Source organism: Myotis daubentonii, chromosome 9 (genome assembly GCF_963259705.1).
Source record: "Myotis daubentonii chromosome 9, mMyoDau2.1, whole genome shotgun sequence".
In the NCBI taxonomy this organism is placed as follows: Eukaryota; Metazoa; Chordata; class Mammalia; order Chiroptera; family Vespertilionidae; genus Myotis; species Myotis daubentonii.
Genome location: NC_081848.1, coordinates 44514331 through 44537911, shown reverse-complemented (window position 1 = coordinate 44537911; position 23581 = coordinate 44514331). Strand labels below are relative to the sequence as shown.

The 23581-nt window shown below is 38.9% G+C and overlaps 2 protein-coding genes across 2 annotated transcripts; one reads left to right on the top strand and one right to left on the bottom strand.

Moving 5' to 3' along the window:
• Positions 1–11519: 11519 nt before the first annotated feature.
• LOC132242105 (olfactory receptor 51F2) lies at positions 11520–12497 on the bottom strand. The gene has a single exon (XM_059711019.1). The coding sequence runs from the start codon at positions 12465–12467 to the stop codon at positions 11520–11522; it is 948 nt and encodes a 315-aa protein (XP_059567002.1). The 5' UTR covers positions 12468–12497.
• A 9813-nt stretch (positions 12498–22310) lies between these two features.
• LOC132242104 (olfactory receptor 52R1) lies at positions 22311–23264 on the top strand. Its single transcript, XM_059711018.1, has one exon. It carries the CDS (start codon positions 22320–22322, stop codon positions 23262–23264), a length of 945 nt encoding a protein of 314 aa, XP_059567001.1. The 5' UTR covers positions 22311–22319.
• Positions 23265–23581: the final 317 nt, after the last annotated feature.

Here is a 23581-nt window from a genome sequence, read left to right as displayed (position 1 = left end):
ATGTTGGTTGTTCATTTGTTTTTGTTAATTTCTACACTACATCTATATCCTAATAACTGAGGAAATTGAAGGAGTTAAGCAGTTACATGGAAAAGAAAAAAAGAAGACAGAAACATTCTACTCAACTGGATAGTGTTGGGCCTTCATTAAAAGTAGAGATTCTGACGTATCCATGGGAATTGGATGAAAGAGGACACAAGTAAGTATCTCAATTAGGCTATTCATGTCAAGGGATATGCTACATAACTCTGATCAGGCCAGGAAAAAGAAGAGCCTTCACTGAGTTCAAAATGTTGGTATTTCTGATTAAAATTTCAAATGATTCAGAAGAAATTTGAAAAAGTAAAAATTACTTTAAATTGCCATCCAAATGTAACCATAATTGCATTTTAGTGAACACTAATAAATGTAAAGTTTATATAAATGGAATCTTACACATGGTAGATGAAGTCGTTGGTCTTAGTGGTAGTATTATATATCCACACCCACGTTGGGGATCAGAGTGTGCAGATTATACTTACTTTCACTTTTATTTTGAGCTTGGACACATGACTTTCTCTGGTCAACACTGTCTCTATGACTTGTTTTTGTCAGTAGGATGTTAGTGGATATGATAAGAGCAGAGGCCCAAGTGGGATTTTCACAATGGGGTTTCTTCCTTTGCTATGAGTAATGTTAAGCTCAGGTAGTAGTGCCCTTCTACTTGGTCCCCAAAACAAGATACATGGGGCAAACCTATACCCTGGAGCCATTCCTAGCTGACTAGAGATCTGAAGCAGAGCCGTCAAGTCAAAACAGCCTACATCAAAAGGACGTCTGTCAACCTGATGATCAGCAAGCATTACAATAAATTCTGTAGTTGTAAGCAACTAAGATTTGTGGTTGTTTGCAACAAAAAGGAACTAACACTATAACTACAGTTTTTTTTCTATAAATATGGTTAATTCCTAATGATTTTTTCTTTGTTATTACAATTATTAATATCTCTATATATAAAAGCCTAAGCAACTGGCCAATAAGCCAGTAGCAATGACTCACACTTACCACTAAGGGGCAGATGCTCAAAAAAGGAGCTGCTGAGCTGTGGTCACTTGGCAGCAGCAGTTCTCGGGTGACGCACCCAGAACCAGAGAGGAGGGAGACCGATTCTGGATTGCATCACCAGGAACCGCTCTCTTGCAATTTGGGACCCCTCAGGGGATATCTGAGAGCCACTTTCAGCCCAATTTCCACAGGCCAGGCCAAGCGACCCCACCAGTGTATGAATCCATGCACCAGGCCTCTAGTACATATATAAGGGGCTTGCTTTGTAGCACGAAAGTTGAATAACATTCTACATGTCTTTCTTTATCTTGCTTTTCTTATGGTAGAAATCCCTCAAAGTAAACAAGTATGGATTCATTCAAGGGCTACATAATATCCCATGGCATGGATGGACTGCATTTAACTCAACTATTTCCTCATAGTGGGTACTGGAGTTGTCTTCAGTATTATGGCACTCTAAACAATGCTGTAATAAACATTCTTATGCAGCTGTCCATGTGCACTTATGCTTTTATTTCTGTAAGACTGATATTCAGGTCATCACTGCTGGTTTCAAAGGGTTGTACATTTTTTTTTATCTCAATGAGTATTAGTAGATCCATTTCCCCAAAGGCTAGATTAATTTATATTTCTTCCCTACCTGGAAGTGTGCCTTTTCCCTACATACCCAGCAAAATTCACTGTTACCACTATTCTTAAATTTTCATCAATTTTATTAGTGAAAATTATCACATTTACCTTTATGTTGAATTTTCCCAATAGTAAAAATGAGTGTCTTTCACATGTCTATTATTTTGTCCCCTTTATCAGTAGCTTTATCCATGTTTCTATTTTGTTGTTTATATGTGAAATATAAATTTGCAAGAGATCCTAGTTTTATGCCTTTACCAATATAATGTTTGTCTTTGGCCTTGTTTAGGCAATTAAATTGCAAAAAAAATATAGGTAGTTTTATATAATCAAACCCACTTTTATTTCTTTTTTTATAATTTTGTTGTTTTATAGTTTGCTTCTAAAAATGTATCTTTGAGTCCTTTGTTTTACATACACTCTTTTATGCTTTTCTTCTGAAGTTGTTGAAATAGTTTTAATTTTAGATTTTTCTGTGTCAGAAGTCTAAACTTATATTAATCAAAGTCAATGTGTACTAGTGGCAAAACTATCTATTAAATACATTCTCTTTTTCTCACTGAAATAAAATACTATGTGTGAATGCCATTTCTTACAATATGTGTGTCTGTCTGTTTGTGTACATTGCTTTACAGATCTTTTAATGTGTCATATATATGATCACTTATCACTGAGCTATTACAGTAGCCACATAGTATGATTTTGTTAATATGTGGTATAGTGAGCCTTCTCTCACAAAACAAGTAAGAGCTTTGGAATACTAAGAGAAACCACATTGTTTTTATAGATTAAATCTAAGAGAATCAACATTTGTTAATAAGTTTTTACATCCAATAATATATGATTGTTGTTTCACCTCGTAACAGCTTTTTACATTTTTAATAAAATTATTAGTTTTAATTAAATTTATTTCCATGTAGTTTTTAAGTGTATAATTTTGTTGCTATTATAAATAAAATATTTCCCCATTTCTGTTTCCACATACATCTTGCTAAATAAATACATTTTTATCTTGAATTGATAGTTACTTTACCAATTATCATATGCATTAGAGTAGTTTTGTTTTTTTACTTTTGGGGATTTTATTTATATATAGCATATATAAGTAAAAATAGGTGATTGGTGACTTTTCTGTAATATTATGCACATTATTTCAATATAATTTAATGAATTCACTGGGTCTCAACCAATTATGAAAGATTAAGAGTGAAAGTGAACATTCAAATCTTATTTCTCATTTTAATAAAAGTGGCATTAATATTTTACCTGTTAGAATGATGGTTGACTTCTATATCTTTGTGTAAATTTTATAACATTTAAATAGTTCATTTATATTTCATTTTAATTTTTTAATAAGTGTACTTAATGAATCCTACCCAATGCTTTTCAGCGTCCACTAATTATAATTGTCTGCTTTAATGTTTTGAAAAATTTTCTGACATTGAAATATCACTGTTCTCTTATGTTTATAAAAAAAAAACATATTAAATAAAAAGTAGCAAATTGAATTAACTTAGTCGCCAAAAAAGAATACATAATAATAAGTTAGTATACATTCCAGGAATGCAGAAATAGTTATCTACTCATATTATATCAAGTTTCTCAGCAAGGCATATTATATATTCTCTTATTAAATGAATTAAATAAATTAGTCTGTCTTTCACAATGAGAATACTAAGGCTGAGAATTTAAGAATACCCCAAGTCTATAAAATTAGAGATGCAATATTTATTTTCAGATTTTCCTGAATCTAAAACAAATCTTTTAAAATTGTTGAACAGGGAAACAGCCTGATCTTGATGCAATGTTTTTAATCAGCTATAAGGTCTCCAAGAAGCCTTGATTTTCCAAAGTCTACCCTTTCCTTCTTCCTTACACACCCACCTCCAGCTTCCCATGTATTTACTGAGAGTAGAACAATGTGAATAAAGAGTTGGGAGACCCTCAGGCCAGGGTTTGAATTCTCAGTCCACTACTTCCTGTGTTATTTGGCAGGAAATGGTAGAGCTGAGACCAGAGGCCTTCTTTCCTGGCTAAGTCCCTCGTTTGTCTACTCATCTTGCCTCCTCCCTGGCAAGAAACACTAATTTATCATAGCAGATAGTTTAAAGGGCATATAATGCCTGCTGGGGTCTTTTTATTCTTTCTTCTACGGGTTGGCTTCTAAATCCTCTAGTCTGGGGCTACCTTATATCTTACTGCTTAGCAGTAATCCTGGACTCTGACCTCCAAAATAAGGATGGCATAGCCCTATTGGCTCCTAAAATGTCTTTACTGGCCCTTTCTCATTAGGAGGCCCATGGAACACTTTAGTCTGGTTTCATTTAAATGCCAGAGTGGCAGATGAGACCAGGGGGCTGCAAGTAGCAAAGTTGTTTGGATGTGCACTTGGCCACTGAGGTGCAGCTTCTGTGTTGTGACTTGACAGTTATTACTAGTATTGTGGGCTACCCCACTTTAGAGGGAAGAAACCTGTCTCACAAAGGCCCCTTAAGGCCCCTGTCAATGTTAACTTCTTGGTAACAGGTATGGAGAGTGGGGAGTAGAGCCTAGATGATGACTTCTCTGACTCACACTTGCATCCCCCCCGCTCCCTACCCTCCCCCCACCACCCAGCAAAACCTGAGGAGCTTTCATTCTGAATGTTCTATGGTACTATGATCTAATTTTCTCTTTTCACAGAAACTTCCAGAATTACTGTGTGTTCTCTAATATTTAGTAACTGTTATGCCAGCCATTTTACCAGATGTGATGCCCCCTTTTAAAAGACTGCCGGGGTCCAACCCCAGCAGGTCCAGGGGTCCCCAAAGGCGTGGACGGAGTCGGCGAAGAAGGAATGACACGGAGGCAGCCTTCGGGTGATCATCATAGCCAGGTTCAGTAGCCAGGTTCTAGTCTGGATCTCCAGAGAGGTTCTGCTTCGGATTTCCAGCGAGGTTCTGTAGCCATGTTCCCTCGCTAGGTTCTCCTGCCAGGTTCTGTCCAGGCTCTCCAGTCAGGTTCAGTGTCCAGGTTCCAGTCAGGCTCTCCTGCCAATCTCTGTAGTCAGGTTCAGTCCAGGATCCCTTGCCATGTTCTCCCGCTAGGCTCTGTCTCTAGGCTCCGTGTAGGTTCTGTCTTCTTGATTCTGTTCTAAGTTCTGTGTGTTTCTGTCTTGTTACAACTGTATTTATACCAGTTGATTCAATCCTATCAATCTCTATTACAAAGGTTAGGGTGTTTCTTATCTCCATTTCAGGGAGAAAAGATTATGTAGTTTAAGCATGATTGTTCGTAGTTAAAGGGATTAATTACCCGCCTGGCACTTAGTTGAGGGGTTTTATTCCCTCCCTAACTTCAGGGGAAAATCCCTACCTGGGAATTCAACCTTTCTTGGAGAGGTGACTTTGGTTAAAACACAGCACCAAGAAGGTGAGCAAACATATTAAGAACCGTATGCCATATATGCCAGGTCCCTTGAAACAGCAAGCATGGACCAGCTCCCGGAAAATTCCCCCTTTTTTATTTTTTAAAAGCAGGCATTAAAAAGAAAAACCTGAAATGCTCTCTTGTATCCATTTTAAGAGTAGGATTGGCGCTTTCTGCTATTACCTGAGTCCTGATCTATCACCCCAGGGAGAGCTTGCCAATCCTGCACTTTCCCGGGGTGGAAAGGCTGCAGTGGGGTTAAGGATAAGGCTCCTTGGGCCTACCTTCTCCCATGCCTCTACATTTACCTTTCCAGCACCTTTCCTTCCTCAGAAAAGCATGGACGTATTTCTTGTATAAAATGTTCCATCTGACTGGGAGTAACCTTAATTCCTCTGCTAGCAAGCATATATGTTAAAAGATCAATACAGAGTCTTTTTTCTTTAGACTCAGTATGGCACATCTTCTTAATCTAAAGATCAATACAGAGTCTTCTTTCTTTGGACTCAGTATGGCACATCTTCTCAATCTAAGGATCAATACAGTCTTCTTTCTTTGGACTCAGTATGGCACATCTTCTCAATCTAAGTTCTGCACTATCCACCTTCTTACCCTACTTATCCTCTATAGGGGGGTCTGTAGCACCCTGGTGGAGTCCTATCTGTCCCGAGTGTGGGGGTTCTCAATGGGGGGGGGGGGCTTACCTATGGGAATCCTTTTCCAGGGTTCCCAAAGGTGTGGACGGAGTCGGCGAAGACTATCCACCCTTTTCCTATGGTGGAGTCCTATCCGTCCCGAGGGCGGGGTGCTTACCTAGGGGTCCCTGTTCGGGCGCCATATGCCGGGGTCCAGCCCCAGCGGGTCCAGGGGTCCCCAAAGGTGTGGACGGAGTCGGCGAAGAAGGAATGACACGGAGACAGCGTTCAGTTGATCAGCAGCCTAGCCAGGATCTCTAGCCAGGATCTCCAGCCAAGTTCTGGTCTGGATCTCCAGAGAGGTTCTGCTTAGGCTCTCCAGAGAGGTTCTGTCCAGGTACTCCAGTCAGGTTCAGTGTCCAGGTTCCAGTCAGGTTCTCCTGCCAATCTCTGTAGTCAGGTTCAGTCCAGGATCCCTTGCCATGTTCTCCCGCTAGGCTCTGTCTCTAGGCTCCGAGGCCAGTCCCTCTCCAGGATCCTCTGGCATGCTCTCTCCAGCAAAGTTCTTCTGTCTCTAGGCTCCGTGTAGATTCTGTCTTCTTGATTCTGTTCTAAGTTCTGTCTCTGAAGTTCTGTGTGTTTCTGTCTTGTTACAACTGTATTTATACCAGTTGATTCAATCCTATCAATCTCTATTACAAAGGTTAGGGCGTTTCTTATCTCCATTCCAGGGAGAAAAGATTATGTAGTTTAAGCATGATTGTTCGTAGTTAAAGGGATTAATTACCCGCCTGGCACTTAGTTGAGGGGTTTTATTCTCTCCCTAACTTCAGGGGAAAATCCCTACCTGGGAATTCAACCTTTCTTGGAGAGGTGACTTTGGTTAAAACACAGCACCAAGAAGGTGAGCAAACATATTAAGAACCGTATGCCATATATGCCAGGTCCCTTGAAACAGCAAGCATGGACCGGCTCCCGGCAAAAGTCTATTCTTTCAGCTCAAATTGATATACATCTACTAAACACAATGGAAGGTACTTTATTGCAAAGAGACTTTTTTATTTTTTTTTTTTTTATTTTTTTTTTTTTTTGCATTTTTTTTTTTTTTATTGCTTAAAGTATTACAAAGGGTATTACATATGTATCCATTTTATCCCCCCGCCCTAGACAGTCCCCTAGCCTCCCCTATCACCCAGTGTCTTATGTCCATTGGTTATGCTTATATGCATGCATACAAGTCCTTTAGTTGATCTCTTACCCCCCTACCTCCTGCCCCCCAACCCTCCCCGGCCTTCCCGCTGCAGCTCGACAATCTGTTTGAGGCAGCTCTGCCTCTGTATCTATTATTGTTCAAAAGTTTATAATGGTCTCTATTGTCCACGAATGAGTGAGATCATGTGGTATTTTTCCTTTATTGACTGGCTTATTTCACTTAGCATAATGCTCTCCAGTTCCATCCATGACGTTGCAAATGGTAAGAGTTCCTTCCTTTTTAGAGCAGCATAGTATTCCATCGTGTAGATGTACCACAGTTTTCTAATCCATTCATCTACTGATGGGCACTTAGGCTGTTTCCAGATCTTAGCTATGGTGAATTGTGCTGCTATGAACATAGGGGTGCATATATCCTTTCTGATTGGTGTTTCTGGTTTCTTGGGATATATTCCTAGAAGTGGGATCACAGGGTCAAATGGGAGTTCCATTTGCAGTTTTTTAAGGAAACTCCATACTGTCTTCCATAGTGGCTGCACCAGTCTGCATTCCCACCAGCAGTGCAAAGTTGAATAAAGCTCAGCCCTTTCCTTGTGGAAGTCCCAATGTCATCAGTGAGAGAGACGTATGCATGATGTTGGAGGTCCTGTGGGTCTCCATCCACTGTACCCCGAGGACACAGCCCCTATCTTTACTAAAAATACTGCCAAATACAATGCCCACCTATAATTTCCTCCTACAATTTCCCCCAAAATTGGCTTTAGCAAAATACACACTCTCTAGGTTCCCCTTCCATGTTGCCCTGGGAAAGTAAATTTCAAACATTAATGTACACACTAATTATTCGTGCAGTTCACAGTGTGACCTTATCAGGAAAGTGGGACTAAGACAGGGAGAAAAGTGATAGCACAATGTCCATTCTTGTTCAATGAGTCCCCTCAAAATGGGTCATTTCTAAGATTCCATGTCTGAAGCCTTTATTGACAAGATTCCACCTAACTCAGCTAACTAAAGATATGACTTACTGTTGACAACATTGTTTTTTCCAACTATGTTCATCATGCAAAGACAAAGATGTACCCCACTCCACATATGGACCCTAATCTTTTGTTGTTGTTAATCCTTACCTGAGGATATTTTTCTATTGATTTTTTTTTTAGAGAGAGTGAAAGGGAGGAGGAGAGACAGAAAGAGAAACATGGATGTGAAAGAGACACATCAATTGGTTGCCTCCTGCATGTGCCCAACCAAGGTATGTGCCTTTGATTGGGATCAAACCTATGACCCTTCAGTCCATGGGCTGACACTCTAACCACTGAGAAAAACTGGCCAGGGCTAAACCCTAATCTTTTGCAACTGTTAACCCTGTCTCAAATGTACCTTGGTCCTGTAGGCTGTACACCCCATGAAGCATTTTTATCTCTAGCACTCTGAAAGGCATAGGGTTAACCTCTATAAATTGCAGGATTTTCATTGAGAAACATAAAATCCTCTTAAGGAACTTCAGTTTGAGTGTCTAGGACACCAACCCAGTTCCTGGTTGTCTTATCCCAGAGCAAGGTGGAGAGCTTTCAGATTATTCACATTCTGCAGCTTATCTGCTTCAGCCCCTTTTCAGAATCCATATCCTTATTTATAGTCTCATACTCATCTCTAGCATAGGCACATCTTCCTGAGAATTAACAGATGCCTAGTTCCCTTGGGAACAATGACTGCCCTTGCTTCATCACTGCCTGTCAATGAGAGGCTCATCCATGGAAATGCAGAGAGCAGGCTCTGACTCTCACTCACAGATTTAACTCTTGTGATCCTGTTTCCACCTCAGGTGCAGGCTTGGGGAGAACTAGTCTCTGACATTGGTAAGGCCACAAGACTAAGTGGATGCCATAGTAGATACAATCTAAGACCATCACAGACTTTATGTGGAATTCTGCCCACAGATATGTTCTGTTTGGTCATCAGAATGTCTAGTTTTATTACTAATGTGAATGGATTTAGGTCACAAGCTCTCAGATCTATCATAGACTGACTCCACCTTTCCTCAATGTTTTATATCTAGTCTCTTCACATTTGTTGGCCACCAAAGGCATTTAATTTCACAGAACAGAAAGGAAATACCAGGGTCACAAGCACTGCTGGTATCTTAGACCATCAAGTTCAGAAGAGAATATCAATTTTAGCCCTCAATTTTAAATGTTGGAAATAAATAAAAGCTGTAATTCTGATGGTATGTTTTAGGAGAACATATGATTTTAGACAGAGAATGGAAAATAAGATCTAGCAAAAACATCTTGGACCTAGAACAAAGTAAGAACAGATATTAGTAAGTAAATCAATGTTGATAAGCCAACAATAATGTCTCTGTCTTCAGGTTAATACAAGACAGGATGTGCTTGAGATGAGAGCTACCATAAATAAGTTAGGTCAGGTAGAACATTGGAGAGAAGAAGCCTATAAACGTTTTTTTGATTTTTCATATTCTAAAAAAATATAGACATAGGATATAATCTTTCACTGATAATAGGCAACCAAACATACCATCATGCTCGTTTTTTGGTTAAAGTATGAGATTATAAAGGCAGGATGATTACTGGAATTCTAGACAAAGTTTATCTTAACTTTTAATGTTTAGCTAACAGCAACAATAACTGATTCTGAGTGCTTCATTTTTGCATTTACATGGAATATGACCTTGCACATAATAAAGGGCAAAATAATTTTACCTACAAAATATCCAGAAGTGGATCACTGGGTCAAAAGGCAGTTCCATGTTTTATATTTTGAGGAAACTCCATACTGCTTTTCCTAGTGCCTGCAGCAATCTGCCTTCCCACCAACAATGTATAAGGATTCCCTTTTCTCCACATCCTCACCGGCACTTATTGTTGATTTATTGATGATAACCATTTTGAGTGAAAAAGCTATCTCATTGTGATTTCAGTTTGCATCTCGCTGATGATTAGCGATGTGATTTCTTCATATATCTATTGGCCATTTTTATGTCCTCTTTGCAGAAGTGTCCATTCAGATCCTTTGCCCATTTGTTTTAAATTGGGTGTTGAGTAGTAGAAGTTCTTTGCCGGAAGCCGGTCCATCCTTGCTGCTTGACACAGTCGCTGCAGGAAAGAAACATCTGCACAGCATATGTTTCAAGGGACCTGGCGTATATAGCATACTGTTCTTAATATGTTTGCTCCCCTTAGCGCTGTGTGTTTTAACCAAGGTCACCTCTCCGAGAAAGGTTGTTTCCCCAGGTAGGGATTTTTCCCTGAAGTCAGGGAGGGGATGCCTCTCCTAGAAAGGTTGTTTCCCCAGGTAGGAATTTTTCCCTGAAGTCAGGGAGGGGATGAAACTCCTTAACTAAGTGCCAGGCGGGTAGTTAATCACTACAAACAATCATGCTTAAGCTACATAATCTTTACTCCCTGGAATGGAGATAAGAAATGCCCTAATCTTTGTAATAGAAATTGACAGGATTAAAATCAACTGGGATAAATACGGATGTAACAAGACAATAAACAGCAGAACCTCTCTGGAGATCCAGACCAGAACTTGGCTGGAGATCCGGGCTAGAGATCCTGGCTAGGCTGCTGATCAACTGAACGCTGTCTCCGTGTCATTCCTTCTTCGCCGACTCCGTCCACACCTTTGGGGACCCCTGGACCTGCTGGGGTTGGACCCCGGCAGTTCTTTATATATTTTGAAAATTAACCCATTATCAAATGTGTCATTGGCAAATATGTTCTCCCATTCAGTGGGTTCCCTTTTCACTTTGTTGATTATTTCTTTTGCTGTGAAAAAGCTTTTTCGTGTGATGTAGTCCCATTTGTTTATTTTCTCTTTTTTTCCTTTGCCCAAAGAGATAAATCTGCAAAATTATTGCTAGGAGAAATGCCTGAAATTTTGCTGCCTATGTTTTCCTCTAGGAATTTTATGGTTTCACAACTTACATTTAAGTCTTTAATTCATTTTGAGTTTATTCTTATGTATTATGTAAGTTGGTGGTCTAGTTTAAATTTTTTGCATGTATCTGTCCAATTTTCCCAACAGCATTTATTGAAGAGACTTTCTTTACTCCATTTTATGTTCTTGCCCCCTTTGTCAAACATTACTTGACTATAAAGACATAGGTTTACTGATATTCATTTTAGGGTTTACTCTATAGTTTAAATATTTTGGAAGCATGCAAAGAATCAAGAGTTTTAAGGCAGGGGAATCCAATTAATTGAAGTGCTTTTTGTATATCATCAGAAAAGCACAATGGCATATTAATAAAATTTCCAACATTAAATGTAGACTTTTAGAATTATATGCAGAATCTGAATTAATATTTTATTGAGGTACCATACAATTTGCAAATATAAATATTTGTTTATATACAGTGTCTCACTAAATATTTAAAATAAAACCATAATTTAGGTTTTATTAATATGAACTTACTGGAAGAAAACTAAGCAAATATCATATAATCAATAAGTTGCATAATTTGAACTATTGGAAGCATATCTAGGCATTTTGGGAACAATTACCCCATTCTATCAAAGCACTCATTCAGAAATTGCTTTATTTTTACTCGGAGACGACTAGTGATTAGATCTGCAGCTGCTTCTGAATTAAGACTTTAACAATAGCCTTTCTAATCTGCTTAGTCTTCACACTGTAGATGATAGGGTTGAGCACTGGGGGGACGAGCAGAAAGATATTAGCCATGACGGTGTGGACAAATGGAGGTGCTGAATGCCCATAGCGATGAACAAGTGACAAGCTGATGAGAGGAATGTAGAAGATGGCAACAGCACTGATGTGGGATATGCAGGTGTTGAAGGCTTTTCCCCGCCCCTCTGAGGAAGTAATGTTGAGGATGGACCGGATGATCAGGACATAGGAAAGCAAGATGCAAGGGCAGTCAAATCCTGTCGTGGAGAAGAGCGCAAACAGCCCAAGGATGCTGTTGATTCTGTTGTCTGTGCATGAGAGCTGAATGAGATCAACATGGTAGCAGTAAGAATGTGAAAGGACCACAGAACTGCAAAAGGACAACCTCCTGACAAAAAGCACAACGGGCAACATGACAGCAACGTTCCTTATCAACATGCTCACCCCGATCTGGGCAATCCTGGCATTGGTGAGGATGATGGTGTATCTCAGTGGGTCACAGATGGCTACGAAACGATCAAAGGCCATGGCCAGCAAAACCCCAGACTCCATGAAAGTAAATGTATGGAGAAAGAACATCTGAGCAATGCAAGCATTTAAGTTGATCTCTCGAGCTTCAAACCAGAAGACACCAAGGGTAGTGGAAAGTGTGCAGAGGGACAAGCTCAGGTCTGTGGCTGACAGCATAGAGAGAAAATAATACATGGTCTCATGGAGGCTCTGCTCACGGAGGACCACAAAGAGGATCATGCTATTCCCAGACAGGGCGATGACATACAGGAGACAAAAAGGGATGGAGATCCAGGCCTGGACTGCTCCCAAGCCTGGGATACCCGTCAGGAGGAAGGTCAGAGGCTGAGCACTGGTATTGTTGACCAACATAATGAGGGACTGAGAAGACAGGGATATTTGAATAATTGAACATGACATAATGAATATATAGCTTATCTCTTAGAACATCATAGTGGTACTCTGAGACTCACTTGTTGGGAAAAGAGAATTCCCATATTATGCTACTTAAAATTTTCTTAAGTCTGTAATTCTTTTTGGGGAAATCAAACATCACAATTAAATCATCCCTGACTATAAAAGTCTCCAGTAGATTACCTAAACAATATGATGAAAAATCTGGTTTCCAGTATTTTTTTAAAATAAATTATTAATCTTATATTAAAGCACCAAAAAATCAAGTCACATTTATAATGTAGATATTATTAGATTTTTCCCCGCGTATGTCCAGAAAAATGCCTAAGAGATCCCCAAGACACACATGTTTCTATGTGTGATAATAGAGTAGTCCAAAGAACCTTCCTAAAAACAATAAGTATAGCTACATCCATAAATTTCTTTTTCTGGTTTAATTTTGCCCCCAAGAATCTTAAATATGAAATCCTTTAAGGATCTGCCATTTGTCCATTCTCAAAGACATTAAAATAATTATATTTTCCATTTTCACAGTTTCATCTTTTACTTATTTAATAACAAAATAAAAAAATTATCTGAAAGCTATCTCTGGTTTCCAGGTTTCTGAAGATAGAACTTTCTTCTGGACATTGTCATAGGGATTTCTCATGGATAAATCAAATTCACTCTATTCAAAATCAAATTGGTCACTTTCCCCTATAATTGTTCTTACTCCTATATATTCTATGCAAAGTTTATAATTTTCACAAAAATTAACCAATTATCTAAGTCAAGGCTCTGGGAGTTTTGTACTCATATGTTTCTACTGGTCACCACTCCAATTAGTTACCAAGTCTTTTCTAATATCTCTCTTTCTTATTCTACCTATTCTTATTTAAACACAAAACAATCTCCTTCAGGTATTATACCGTATGACCTGGGCTATTAAATTAACCTACAAATAGTATTAATTTATTATAAATATAAAATAACAAGGGCTTCAAAGTAACAACAACATCCATTTATTAAAAATCTTCTCTATGCCAGAAAATATAAACGAGAAAAACAATCTTTTAAACTAAATAAAAATGACAAAACCACATATCATAACTTGAGAGGCAACATATTGGAGTGCAATGGTTAGCATGAAGGATAGACATTTATTGGAAAATAAGGATGCAAAATATTATTTTTGTAAGCTTTCAATAGAAGATGCTAGGAAATATTTAAACAAATGTTAAAAGAGGCAAATGACAAAAATAAAAAGCACAAATAAATGAGTTAACAATAAAAACCAAAGTTAATTACTTAAAAAGAAAATATGTGCACTTTTTTTCCAGAATGGTCAAGAAAGGTAGAAAAAGCATGGTTAACTGTATGATAAATTTTTTAAAGGTAAATATAATGAAGTAGATGTATAAGTATAATACTTTATTTGCAAGAGATACAAAATTGATAATTTTGTAGGAAAATCTCAATCACCAAACCAGTCCAAGAAATTAAATTCAGCAGAGAAAAAATTACAATGACAGGAAAAGCCACCAATAATCTCAGAATAGTTTCAAAAAAAGGTATAAATAAGGATAAAGAATATGATGATGATGACACTAGAAAAAAGAACTAATATGTGATAAAAATGATGGTTAATCAACTGGCTAACAATTTATAAAACTATAAAGATCCTATTTTCCATATTCCTGCATTTAGATTAAAAATTTCAAGGCAAAACAAAACCCCTATAACTATATTAGAATAAGAGAAAATTTTTTTATGACTCTTTTAGGGAATCCCTTTAGAAATACGATGAAATTAAAGCCATTAAGTAAACGATTGATACAGAATACCACATCAAACTTAAATACTTACTGATTGCAAAAGATATCTGTAACAAAATCAGAAGTGCAGCATGCTATGTGCATGCATTAGAAGACCAAGATCAAACAATGCTGTTACATTTGCTTTAAATACATTGTGTCTGTTTTTGTTTGAGGACAGTATGTGGTTTGGTAGAAGGAAGGGAGTTGGGAACAGGAAACAAAAATATCAAATAGATTTCTGTGTCCAGAGGTTTAGCTCTCACCATGAAGGACATGGTGGCCACCAGGATGTATTATTCTGGTCCAGCAGATGAAAGTCACAGTCCTCACTCCCAACACGGACAGGGTAGGGCCTTGTTAGCCCATTCCCATCTAAGACTCCTCACCTGTAAACCTTGAACTTTAAAAAATATCTTTGATCTGCCTATTTCAGCTGTTTCTGTAATGGTCAAATGCAAGGATGCATTTGAAGTCCTTCTTTCTAAATATAAATGGGTTCTAATAAGAAAGCTATCAGAGAGTTCAGACTGTGAGGATCCTGCCGAAGGTGGAGCAGATGCCAAGTGAAAGAACTGAAAAAGTTTATAATTCTAGAAAATAGGGATATAGAAATCAGCCAAATTTAAAAGCTGAGACAACAATAAAATATATAAGAAATGTCAAATTTGGGTAACACAGGTCATAAAAATTTACTTCTTTGACTTGACTGACTTTGACATTTTCTCCTGGAAAGAAATGTTTGTTGGCAAGCTTCTTAGTGATCTTTCACTAATTCTCATAACCTTCTGCTTCAGCCTGTCACTGTGAATCCCTCTTCCTAATATCTCTCCTCTTCTACCTCTGAGGTACAGTCCTCTGCTACTAAGTACCTGTCTCCCTCTCCCCATGCCTTGCCCTCCAGGTTAGCTCTCACCATTCCCTCTTCTTGGTCTGCTGTTTCTGGCCCTAGCATCATACCTGGCTCCCGACAAAGGAAGAGCTCCTTTCCACGATCTGCCAGCCAAGTACATATGTGGGTGGCTCCTGGACCTGGTTTTCTGTAGGGAGCCCAGAATTCACCCAGTCCTGCTACCTAGAGACCCTTGGGGTTTGGAGATATTATAACCAGATGAGCAGCATGATCCTAGTGTGAGAACTAGAATTTCCCTGGAGGTTTACCACACCAGTTTAAAGCAGGTCTACATAGTATGTTTACCATCTCACTTTTAATTGTTTTATTATCTTTACTAGAGGCCCGGTGCATAAAATTTGTGCATGGGTAGGGTCCCTAGGCCTGGCTGGCAATCAGGGCCAATCTGTAGGGCAACTGACAGGGTGATGGGGGGGGGGGGGGGCTGCTAGCACCCTCCTTGGCTGGCCTGGGACCTGCGGGCTGGGGACAGCTTCTGCATTGAGCGTCTGCCCCCTGGTGGTCAGTGCATGTCATAGCGACGGGTTGTTCAGCCAGTCATTCAGCCGTTCAGTCAATTTGCATATTAGGCTTTTATTATATAGGATATTTTTAACGAATATAAACATTCTCTTTTTTTATCCATTAACTTTAGGTTTTTATTTACTACTATGTAGGGTGCAGGCAAGAAATGTCCTTACGCTTTCCTCCTCTTCTTTTTCCATTCCCAAATTTAGTCACCAAGAGCATAATATTTTCCTGGAAAAGATATATAAATTCATATACAGCCTTAGAGCTAAATTTAAATATTGTATATTTGTATTTCAGTTGTTTGAACTGTAAAGCAAATAAATTTTTATTGAAATAGGCTTAAACAAACATTACACAATACATATATCACCCTAAATCACTAAGCATATATCTCTATTAAAGGAAGCATCTATTCATCAAAATAAAATTGATTTTTTTCCTTGTACATGATTCAATTATTTCAACTTTTCATTTATAATGGATCATGGTTTTCTAAGACCACTTTCTGTTTTCTCTGAAATCCAAATTATCTTCCATTTTGCCTGCTAGCAGGATAAAGACAGGCTTTCTTCATCATCCCACTCATGACTTACTGCTATTTACTCAGACTGTGAGGACCCTGTAAAAAGATGGAGCTGCTGCCAACGAAAGAACTCAAAAAGTTTATTTTCTAGAAAATAGGGCTATAGAAATTAGGCAAATTTAAAATCTGAGTGAAACAATAATAAAATCTATAATAATAAAAGCGTAAATGCTAATTAGACCAGACACCTTCCGGACAACCTTCCAGGCAAAGCTAAGGCTGTGAGGGTGTCTGTAGGCGGCCAGAGGGAAGCTCAGATCCAGGGTGCCAGAGGGAAGCCAGTGCAGCAGCTGGGGGAAGGAGGGCCTACTCTTGCACTAATTTCATGCATCAGGTCTCTAGTATATAATAAATGCCAAACTTGAATAACACAGAATCACAATTTACTCCACTTCCTTGGCTTGACTGACTTTGACATTTTCTCCTGCAACTAAAAAAGGAATGTACATATATCATCCTAAATCACTAAGCTCATATCTCTATTTAAGGAAGCATCTATTCATCACAATAAAATAGGTTCTTTCCTTGTACATGATTCAATTATATCACTTTTTCATTTCATTTATAATTAATAATGGATTTCTAAGACCACTTTCTGTTTTCTCTGAATTTCAAATTATCTTTCATGTTGCCTGTTAGCAGGATAAAGAGAGGCTTTCTTCATCATCCCACTCATGATATTTACTCAGGATGGTAGTTAAACGTTTGCAAAATTTGGTGACTCTACAAATAACCTCAAGACCTTATTAAAATGAAAATTCTAATTCATTATGTCTGGGATGGAGCCTGAGTTCTGAATTTCTGAGTTCTGAGTTCTGAATTACTTTACATGGCACTCTTGAGTAGTTTCCATTCATACTTGGTTAGCAATAGTTGAACTTTACTGGATATCTGTTCCATTTTGCTGAAGCACATAATCCAGTTTTATTCAGGGACAAAAAAATGGATGCAGAAAATGATAAATTTTCTGTGTTCCTGCTTGTCTCAAAAAATATGTTTTCTTAGACCCTATACTTTATTGATAGATTGGATTTATATAGAATTGTTAGATTTTTAAATAATTTTCTCTGAACATGTTTTTTAATTCCACCTGAGGATATGTTTATTGATCTTAGAGAGAGGAAGAGAGAAAAAGAGAAAGGTATTTATTGATTTTTTTAAATGTTTTTATTGATTTCAGAAAGGAAGGGAGAGGAAGAGAGAGATAGAAACATCAAGGGATAGAGAATCATTGGTTCACTGCCTCCTGCACACCCCCCATTGGAGAGCCCACAACCAAGCATGTGCCCTGACCTGAAACCAAATCGTGACCTCATGACTCATAAATTGATGCTCAACCACTGAGCCACACTTGTTTATTGATTTTAGAGAGAGGAAGGGAAAGAGAGAGAAACATCGATGTGAGAGATAATGATGGATTGGTTGCCTCTTGTACACACCTGACTGGGGATTGAACCCACAATCTTTGGTGGACAGGACCACGCTCCCACCAACTGAGCCACTGGCCAGGGCTTTCTCTGAACATTTTAAGGTTTAGTTTAACATAGTGAATAAGACTAGTGATAAAGTACTGGGTCTATATATCTACACTGTGAAAACTTAATCTCTCTGTGCCTTACTTTCTCTACCTGTAAAGTGAGGATGTTGAGACCAAGTTCATGAAGTTGTTGTAGAGAATAAGTCATTATGTAATTTAAAAACCTTTAGAATACAGTCTGGCATGTAGAAACTATTAAAGAAATCTCACCTATTCACTACGAGGCTTGTCAGACAAAAACTAAACTTCTTGGCCTTCCTTTGTAGGTCATCTCCCTATTTTAAAGCATTAGGCTCTACTCTTTATCCTTGGTGCTTTGAATTCCACAGTATTATTTCTATACTAGAGGCCCAATGCACGAAACTCATGCATGGGTAGGGTCCCTAGGCCTGGCCGGCAATAGGGCCAATCTGTGGGGCAACCGGCAGGGTGATTGGGGCCCCCCTGCTGGCACCTGCTTAGGCTGGCCTGGGGCCTGCAGGCTAGGGGCAGCTCCTGCATTGAGCATATGCCCCCTGGCGGTCAGTGAACATCATAGTGACTGGGCGTTCCACCGGTCGTTCTGCTATTCAGTTGATTTGCATATTAGGCTTTTATTATAAAGGATATATTCCCCGCCTGCCCCCCCCTCCAGTTCTTTCTTCCTTTTCCTTATTTGCTTAGTAGTATTCTATTGACTAAATGTAGCAAAAATTGTTTAATTGATTGACAGATATTTCAGTTGTTTCCACATTTTACCTGCTATGAATACAGCTATTGTAAACATTCTTTAACATTTTTTATGTATATATATAAACCATTTATTTGGGGTATGCAACTACAAGTGAAATTCCTTGGACAAAGAGATGTTTGACTTTAATAAGTTTAAAGAAATTGCCAGAAATGTTCCTGATGTGGCTCTACTCAGTGCATGGGTGCTCCTATTGCCCCACATTTTTGCCAAAACTTAGTGTTATCATTGTATTTAATTTTAGTTGTTCTAATGAGTTTGCATTGGTTCTCATTGTGGTTTGATTCTTTTCATTTCCCTATAATAATAATGGTGAGCACCTCTTCATATACATATATATATATACACACATATATATACATATACACACACACACACACACACACACACACACATATATATATATATATATATATATATATATATATATATATATATATATATATGTAAATCCATTCCTTTACCTCCCTTGTGAAGTAGTACCTATTTAAATCATTTGCTTAAAAATTTAGTGAGTTGTTCATCTTTCTATTAATTGTAAGGCTTTATTTTTTCAGGTACAGCATTGTAACTATTTTCTCTATCTGTGGCTTGCCTTTTCATATTTATAATGGAATCGTTTGAAGTAGACTCTTTAAAATGAACTTTAATGTTATTTTTTTTCTTTTATGGCTAATATCTTTTATGTCCTGCCCAAGAAATGTTTGCTTTCCTCAAGCTTATGACAATATTATGATATTTTTCTTCTTTTTGAATCCTTACAGTTTTAACTTTTAAAAGTAGGCTTATATTACATTTCAAATCAAGATATTTTTATATTAAAGTAATAGAAGTTTAGGTTCATTTTGTTTTTTCATGCAGATATCCAGTTCTTCTAGTACCATAAAGACATTTTTTCATCACTGAATTGCATTCATATCTCTGCTGAAAATCAGTTAATTATGTTTGGAGTTATTTCTGATCTCTATCATTTTTTTCAATAATGTATTGATCTATTCTTCCATAAACACAAGGCCACATGACATATCAATACACTTTCACATTGAACAAAATATTCCTTCACTTATAAGTGTACATACTCTGACTAACAACAATTACCTTCATACAGATAAACTCACATTCGTGTAATCGCAACAACGCACCCTCTGCCACATGCATTAAATCCCCTGCTTTTGTACTTGTGCACACAGAGGAGAGGGGAAAGTTAGGGGTTAATGCTTCCAGCTTTAGTCTCTAGTCTCAGAGGAAGCCAATGCATGAGGCAGTGGGGCTCAGGAGGAGGAAAACTAATGCTTGGGGGAAGGGATAGGCCAGACTTCAATAGACCTTTAAATAGGCCCTCATCTGAGGTCTCTGCTAATGACTGAATCCCAGGAGCCATTTAGAGCTGCTCATAGTCATGCGAAGCTTGGTCAGAGATAAAACAGAGCTCAAGGTCAGTTGTTTCCCTTGCCCCAGTTATCTCTGCCCCTCCCAGAGAGAAGTAGGATTCACAGGGGCTCCAAGATACTGGAAGGCAAGATGTGTTCTGTGAAGAATAGCCTGATTCACTGGGGCTCCCAATCGAGAGATCCATGACTGCTGAGCTTCCTTCTGAGAAGATTCACTCCTCAACCTGTCTTTCAGGGAAACTCCAGAAGAATATAGGAAGACCACCTCCTTTTGCAATCCCTGCAAAAAGGAGGCTGGACCTGAACCTCACCCTGCTCCAGCATTGCTGTTCTATGCTGTAGTTTTAGATACCCAACATGAGAAAACAGAATCTAAATATCCCTGAAGCTATTTCTTAGCAAGATCTCAGCCCATTGTATCTTTCATCCATTTAGGCTTGAGCAACACCATTGTACTAACGGACATAACTATTTCTACATAATGAGTGCAGTAATTGAGGCCCCACAGAGTCAGTGGGGACCGAAGCTGGGTTAAACCCATACTCACAGATGAAAGAGGAGCTCCATCAATGTGAGAATACAATTCTAATAACCATATTTCCTGAAACAAAAGCCATGCCAAGTTCCCACAAGTTAGATTATATTTTGGGGGAAAGATAAATTGAGTCTGAAGCTCATTGTGTGATCACCCTAGCTAGAATGCTTGAAAAAGATGACAATTTCATCATCTAATATGCACTGTGCTCACAAGCATTCTAGCCCATAGAGGGAGGGAGGGAGGAAATATTTAAAATCAGGGAAGGGGGGAAAGAATGCTGGGCAAAAAGGGGGAGTATGACAATCTTCCTTTAGGGAATGTACATTTCCATCCCTTAACCCAGATAACCTGTCTTCTCCACAGAAACACTATTGAAAACCGCAGGCACTGCACAAAAATGATCGAAGATTGTTAACTCCCTGTCCACTCTCCATGACTTACAGCCTTAACTCTGCATGTGGAGTTCATAAGTCCAAGAGAAAAAAATGATAAGGGAATTGCTGATTCCATGGGATAGCAGCAGAAAGCACAGAGAGGAAAGAGAACTGCCTGTCAAGGGCCCTCTTTTCCACATCAGACTCGGGTCTTAGGTCAGCTCTACTGCTTTGTTGTTCACCCAAGAAAGACCATCTTAGAGCAGAAAATCAGAGTCAATGGAATGAGAAAGCTGAGAAGCATCTCTATGGGAGAGCTCTGGTCTGTGGGAAGGCCGATGGAGAGTCTGGAGTAAGTGCTGGCTTGTGAAAGAGACTGCATACTGTGAGTAGCTGAATCCTGGCTGAGAAGAGTCACTACTCCCCCCAAAATTATGTAGAACAGTTGAGTTCTCCTTTGAAGCTCATAGGCAGAAACTAATAAAGATGCTTTCTTAGAAAAAGCAGCCCATACACAGAAGACCAACTTGGGGCATATTCTAGAGCCACTCCAGTGATGTGGCAGAGATTCTGGGTTCAAATGCAGATCTGTCTATAATTCAGTATATAATTTTGTGACTAACTTTCATATATGCCTTTGTCATAAGAGGGCAACAATCTCTACTTTATTCCACCAGGGTGAGTATTCTAATCAATCATTATCTAGCAAAGACAGTTTATGACCAAAAAAGCATGGATGTGGAGTCATGTACAAGGCACTAATTTATTGCATTTCTCAGCTGGCTTTCCACCCTGGAAGTTGTGCAAGCAGCTTAAACAAAGGGATAAAAAGGGCCTAGGGCAGTGGTCGGCAAAATGCGGCTCACGAGCCACATGCAGCTCTTTGGTCCCTTGAGTGTGGCTCTTCCTAAGCCTTAGGAGTACCCTAAATAAGTTAATAACAATGTACCTACCTATATAGTTTGTTTAAAAAATTTGTCTCTCAAAAGAAATTTCAATCGTTGTACTGTTGATATTTGGCTCTGTTGACTAATGAGTTTGCCAACTACTGGCCTAGGGGAAAGGTTAACCAAATCAGTTGTTAGGTCAAAGAATAAAAGGGTGAGAATTACTGTGGCATTATTTGTCAATATAGTCTTCCCTTAGTAGATTCTACTTTCAAAAAAATGTTCTTATAAAAAAGTTACACTTACAGCTAGTATGTTCTGACCCATTTTGAATGGCATAAATATGGATAAAGAATCAAGAGTAGCATCACTTTATGTTATAAATTTTTATTTATTAAAGTAGTTGAAATTATTCTAGCTTATCCTTAAATGCTATTGCCCTATTATTCAATTGCTCCTTCCAAAAGATTATAAATAATAATTTACTTGAGCTATTTGATTATCACCTGCAGAGAGTAGATTACCTTTCCAATGGAGAACTTAACCATCCTGTGATGTCGGCTTCAGGAAACAGCTCTTCTCATCCCATGTCCTTCATCCTGCTTGGCATCCCAGGACTCGAGAATTCCCACTTTTGGGTTGCCTTTCTATTTTGTGCCATGTATGTGGTGGCTGTAGTTGGCAACATCACTATTCTTCACATAATTCGAACTGACCACACCCTGCATGAGCCTATGTACCTCTTTCTGGCTATGCTGGCTGTCACTGATCTGGTCCTCTCCTCCTCCACCCAACCTAAAATGCTGGCTATCCTCTGGTTTCATGCTCATGAGATTGAATACCATGCCTGCCTCATCCAGGTGTTCTTCATCCATGCCTTTTCTTCTGTGGAGTCTGGGGTGCTCATGGCAATGGCCTTGGACCGTTATGTGGCTATCTGCTTCCCACTTCGTCACTCTAGTATCCTGACCCCCTCTGCAGTGGGTAAACTGGGGGCAGTCGTGATGATGAGAGGGCTGTTGTGGGTGAGCCCCTTCTGCTTTATGGTTTCCAGAATGCCCTTCTGCCCCAGCCAGATCATTCCTCAGTCATACTGTGAGCACATGGCTGTGTTGAAGTTGGTGTGTGCTGATACCAGAGTAAATCGTGCATATGGACTCTTCGTGGCCTTCTCGGTGGTTGGCTTTGATATGATAGTCATCAGCATATCCTATGTGATGATCTTGAGGACTGTGCTGGGGTTGCCCGCTGGTGAAGCCCGACTCAAGGCTTTTGGTACATGTGCTTCCCATGTCTGTGTCATCTTGGCTTTTTATATCCCAGCCCTCTTTACTTTCCTCACCCATCGCTTTGGACACCGTGTGCCCCGAGTGGTACATGTCATGTTGGCTAATCTCTATCTACTGGTGCCTCCCATGCTCAATCCCATCATCTATGGAGTTAGAACCAAACAAATCAGGGACAGGGTTACTCAAGGATGTTGTGGAAAAGACCCCTGAGCCCAAGTGCACAGCATCACAACCACCCTAATCACCCCACTGCTCTGGGAACATAAATGCAGAAAGTTTGCCAGGCCATCATATCTCATCACTAAGTCATTTCTCTGAACCACTGGCCCAGAGGTCGGCAACCTTCCAGAAGCAAAAGGAGACAATTTTCAGCATCCCCAGAATAAGACTTCCCTGAGAAGTTCTGAGTTGACCTATGTTCATCATCACAAGAAAACAGAAAAATCTCCAAAATGAGTGAAGATTTTGAAAAGTATATCATCTTCCACAGACCACTAAAGCAAAAATTATTTTTACATTGTTTGTAG